Genomic DNA, 5,000 nt, shown 5'->3' on the forward strand with positions numbered 1-5,000 from the left:
GAGCTGGATGTTGCATTTAGCTTGTTTACATATTTAAAGTTGTAAAGACCTTTTTTGTATTCAAAATCCATTATGTACACTATCCAAATAAAATCAATAGCTTTTAAGCAAGACCTTGGTTTGGATGTCACTTTTGGATCGATTGAGGCTACGTAATCACCGCTTTCAAAGGCTATGTGAAGTGTGAAGTGTAGTCTGCTATTGGACATTCATTGCACTCATTGGATGGATAAAAAATGAAATAATGATAATGATAATGATAATAATGTCTTAGATGTGTTTCACCTGACAATTTGGCGTAAAATAGTGAATAATATTATGTCAGCTAGTCACATGCAAAAATCATACATGTAAGCATAAGTCCTCTAATAATAATTATTGCCCTTTAGGGGGAAACCTTGGAGTTATCCCAGTGCTAAGAGAGATACATGTACATATATCAGTTTTATTTTCTCTGCTAAAATAGTGTAATGCTTAAAATACATGTACATGCACATGTAAGAAAATTAATAAGTTTTAGGTAATCACCAATATAGTTAGTGAGTCAAAAATGCACAATTAATTTATTGTGGAAAACTTAAGTAAGGAGTATTTGACCAGTGCAATCATTAATTTTCAGATCAAATCAAGTTACCTGTTAAAGGTGAATTTATGCAATTAAGGAAGTACTTGTAAAATAATAATCATTGTTTTTTTTTTCAAACAGGCAACTGTACAATCATCAAACCATCTGAAATTTCTGGGGCTTCAGCAGAACTGTTAGAAAAACTGATTCCACAGTATCTTGATGAGGTGATTATCTGATTTTAATATTTGTTTCTTTTTGAAAAAAGGAAAAGGAAATGGTGCTTAAGGAAAGGCTACATGAACAGTAATGTGAATTACTGTGAGGTTAAAATATAATGAGAAAGTAAATAGTTACTTAACAGTACTTCAAACTTAAGGCTATCTCAGCCAATTCATTATAAGGCCACTTTTTTGCCAGTCAGCATTTTCGTTGCCTTTGACTTCACTTCTACACGTGTAGCTCTTCAAGGCAAGCCTGGTTGACATCAAAAACCCCAATATTTTCAAGAGCTAGCACTGGAAAACTGTTTTTTTTCTTGAATTCCAATCTCATGATTATTGCTTGTACACTGTACAATGTATGTTTTGCCAGAGCTAAAAATAGGTACACAAAACGTACATTGTTAATGCGATTATTGGACTGAACTGGTAATTTCGTTTACATGAGAGAATGAAAACTGGTGTTTTATAAACTGAGAATACTGTAGCACTATTCATAGGAGGATGCAATGTGTGGCTTAGTAAGTTGTGTGTTATGGGCAAGTTGGCTTTATGGAAGACCAGTGTTTTTGTTGTTGAAGCTGGCTCAAAGGATGTTCCATAGGACAATTGCATGCTATTAATAAACTAATTATGTTTCCATTTATTTGTGCAATGGCGGAATACTGTAGCTTGCTGTTTCAAATGTTAGTCATTTCTGTTTTGGCAATAGGACAGTGCACTGTTCATAACTGTGGGATGTTAGAGAACCTATCCATTATTCGCAAAGATTAAGGCACAGGCTTTCCGGTGTTGTGGTCTGCTATGTGTTTTGCTGGGTTGGCATGGTATGTCAAAAATGGTAATGGTGTATGAGGGCACCTATTAGCAGAAACGGCCATACGTCGAAGGAATCTTGGCGAGTGCTGGAACATGTAGATGTAAATGCAATGCTGCTATTGATTTGGTGGACCATACGACATTGTCAGTGACTGACATAATTTGTTTGGGAAGTTTTTAAAATTAGTGGATACTGATTTTTGTGGTTGGCCAATAACCTTTACGTGTTGGTTCAGTTTGTGACATCACTACAATGCCAAAATGTAGGTTTCACTTTCTTTCTAAGGCCATTGGTTCCTTTCACTTCTATAGTATTATGCCGACCATTAGTAGACTTCACTTTCTTTAAGCTTCGAATTGAAATTTTTGAGAAAATATGTTCAAGCCTGTGCACAAACTCAAAGAAATGCCAAACTTTAAAATCAACAACTTGCTGGTATAAACGCGTTTTTCTTTTCCTTAGAATAATTATTGCTAGATTTCTTTTCACCGGTATCGTGGAAGGCTTTCTACTTTGAGAATTCTCAAATTCAAACTCACAATAATAATACGTTTTGTAACAATTTGGTCCAGAGAAATGCTCTGAGTGTATGTTTTAAAAGCTATTTTGTATTTTACAAGCTAAATTAGATAACTTCATCACCAAATACATGTAGAGCTAGGAAATATCATTTACAAGTAAACAAGCACGCAATAAGCAAAGCATGTCAATCATGTTGTTGGGTGCAATGAAGGAGTACGACAAACATACGAAATAACATTCGGTGGAAAGTCGCAACACCTTGGCAAATCCCAAGGGGTGTGCATGAACACTTTCCATTGTTACATTTTTTCCATCTCTCTTCCTAGTGTTTCATGTGCCTGGTCATTAAACACAAAAATGGGCAGCTAAGATTCTGATCATTAAGTGTGCAATGATGATGATGATGTTGGAGATTCGAAACCGGGGTTAACATTAGCACCATCAGGGAGCAAACCTTCCGTCGGTGCTGGAAGTTCATCAGCCACGTTCTCACAATGAATCCAAATAAACATCCCAAGACAGCATTACGTGGGCCCCAGAGGGAAGAAGAAGTCGGAGCAGACTGAAAGAGACTTGGCGGAGAACCACAGAAAAAGAAAGAACAGCATTGGGTTTTGTCTCGTGGAGCGAGGCAACAGTGGCTGCTCGTGACCGCGTGACATGGCAAAGGAGAGTGTCTGGCCTATAGCCACTTAGTCTTTTGGTCAAAATTGAAATCGCATCGATGATGATGATGATGATGATGATGATGTTGATGAGGACAGCGATGACTTCCCTGCACCTTAACATGCATTTTGCCTGGGCTCTTCTCAATCATTGTTTAGCATCCATTCATATTATATTATTCATATTATATTCATATTAAATGGTTAATGTAATCCACAATTCCCCTTGTAGGAATGTGTTGCAGTTATAAATGGTGGAAAGGAGGAAACACAGTGTTTGCTTAACAATTATAAATTTGACAAAATATTTTATACTGGTGGATGTGCTGTCGGCAAACTGGTCATGCAAGCAGCAGCAAAGAACTTGACAAGAGTGACACTTGAGCTGGGAGGCAAAAGGTAGAAATTGCATGTGTATAGTTTCTGTTGATAGCCAAGGCATTGTGGAGTTGCGGGGAGGTCTTGTGTTAAATTATGTCATTGTTCTGGACCTTTTTCTTTGTGGAATTACAAAACTCTTCCCCTCCTAAAGGAGACACTTATGATTAATTTACTCTGTCTAATGCCAGGCAATTAATTTTTTCTTCTAATGGGTTCCTTCTTGGAGGTGATTTTAACAGTTAAAATTCACTCCTTGAATTTATAAGTAGCTTAATCTCTTGTATGGGAGAAAACTTAAAGGACGGTGCCTACTACACATGTAATTCAAAGATATTTTTGCTGTGGTTTACGATTATGCAGGAACTGTAGATCTTAACAAGAGTTATTGAAATCCAAAAAGAAAATTGGGGGTAACTGCGCATTTTTGAAAGATAATAATTATTCATGAATAATATTTGTAAAGAGCTTTAAAATACAGAGCAATGTGTGACATTCTTTCTCAAATTGAAGCTAAATTATCTCTCATAAATGCATGGCTACCCCCAATTTTCTTGTTGGATATCAAGACTATTTACTGATATCTTCTTTCTTTGGATAGTCTTAAACTGCACAAAAATGTCCCTGTCTTAGTAAGCATCACTGATAGGAAACCCAAGTAACTCAAGATGTGCAGAACGGATTCACAATAGCAATAGTAGGCACTGTCCTTATTAGCTGTTATTACAGTTGAGCCCACATTTCAGTGTTGTTTGTTTCAGAGTGAGCGGAGGCGAATCTTTTGGGTCAACGTTCGATAAGACACAGAGATCGAGTACGAGATTTAGGGCATGAAATGTGAAAAAAAGAAAGAGTTCAGTGCTTTCAATAACTTTTGAAGTAGATACCTGGTCTAATCAATGTAATTGGTGGTCACTCTCGTCTTTTACAAAAGTTTGAGTGAAAATCAAGGCAGAGTAGCTTGCGGTGAGAGGAAAATTTCTGACAGACGGCAGTATACCCCTGGTGACTGGCTTCTAATGAAACCCCTGGAGTTCCTACATGTATCTAGAATTTACACTTTTCTCAGAAGAAGAGAAAGTACTGTTTGTTTTTTGCACCTTTGGGGTTGTTACTTCAATTAACGGATCTATATGCTATACAGTACCTGTTATACTTTCCATGATAACAGTACATGTAAGCCATACAAATCTCAACTTACTCGAAAAAAAATGCACGAAACAGTCGGGAATCAAGAAATCACACAGTCCTTCAATTTCTTGTTTTGACCCAAAAACCTCGTTTTCGTGCCTTCTGAAACTAACACCACTGAGACTTGGGCTCAACTGTTATACCAGCTATCAGGGTTTGTGCTGCTCCTTAAAGTCCTTGAAAAGCCCTGCAATTTAATTTTGGACTTCAAGGGCGCTTGAAAAGCCTTTGATAAAAGGGATTTGGTGAGAAACTGCTTGAAAACTCTTTGAAATTTTGCTTGGGTTAAAATTGTTGAGATTGCATCATGCTATTAAAAGTTGAAGAGACACAAAATGTAAATTTCTCAAAAATTTAGCCCAAATTTGACGTGCACGTATTACTCAGAGGATGTGGACGTTAATTATTGCTTTTCAGAAAAGAAAACACTGAAATGCGATGTATGGCAAAGAAATCTTCTTACAAACACTCCTTGAAAACTCAATTTCTGGTTCTTGAAAACTCCTTGAATACCCTTGGAATTTTATATACAAAATCCAGCACGACACACCGTAATTATAAGTCCAACCTGCAGTACATGGATTGCAGCTTTGTGTATTCATTTTTTGCAGCCCTTGCTACATTGACGAAGACAGTGA

General features: G+C 36.8%; 1 protein-coding gene across 1 annotated transcript in view; it reads left to right on the top strand.

Annotated features, from left to right (window-relative positions):
• The window catches only part of LOC138021933 (aldehyde dehydrogenase, dimeric NADP-preferring-like), a 21,409-nt gene that overhangs the window by 5,043 nt on the left and 11,366 nt on the right, over positions 1–5,000 (top strand). The window contains exons 5-7 of the mRNA XM_068868959.1: positions 707–792; positions 3,026–3,192; positions 4,974–5,000. The exon at positions 4,974–5,000 is cut by the window's right edge and continues 55 nt beyond it. Coding sequence (XP_068725060.1) covers positions 707–792; positions 3,026–3,192; positions 4,974–5,000 — 280 coding nt within the window. The remainder of the gene's footprint in view (positions 1–706; positions 793–3,025; positions 3,193–4,973) is intronic.

The sequence above is a fragment of the Montipora capricornis genome, chromosome 10, assembly GCF_036669925.1.
Source record: "Montipora capricornis isolate CH-2021 chromosome 10, ASM3666992v2, whole genome shotgun sequence".
In the NCBI taxonomy this organism is placed as follows: domain Eukaryota; kingdom Metazoa; phylum Cnidaria; class Anthozoa; order Scleractinia; family Acroporidae; genus Montipora; species Montipora capricornis.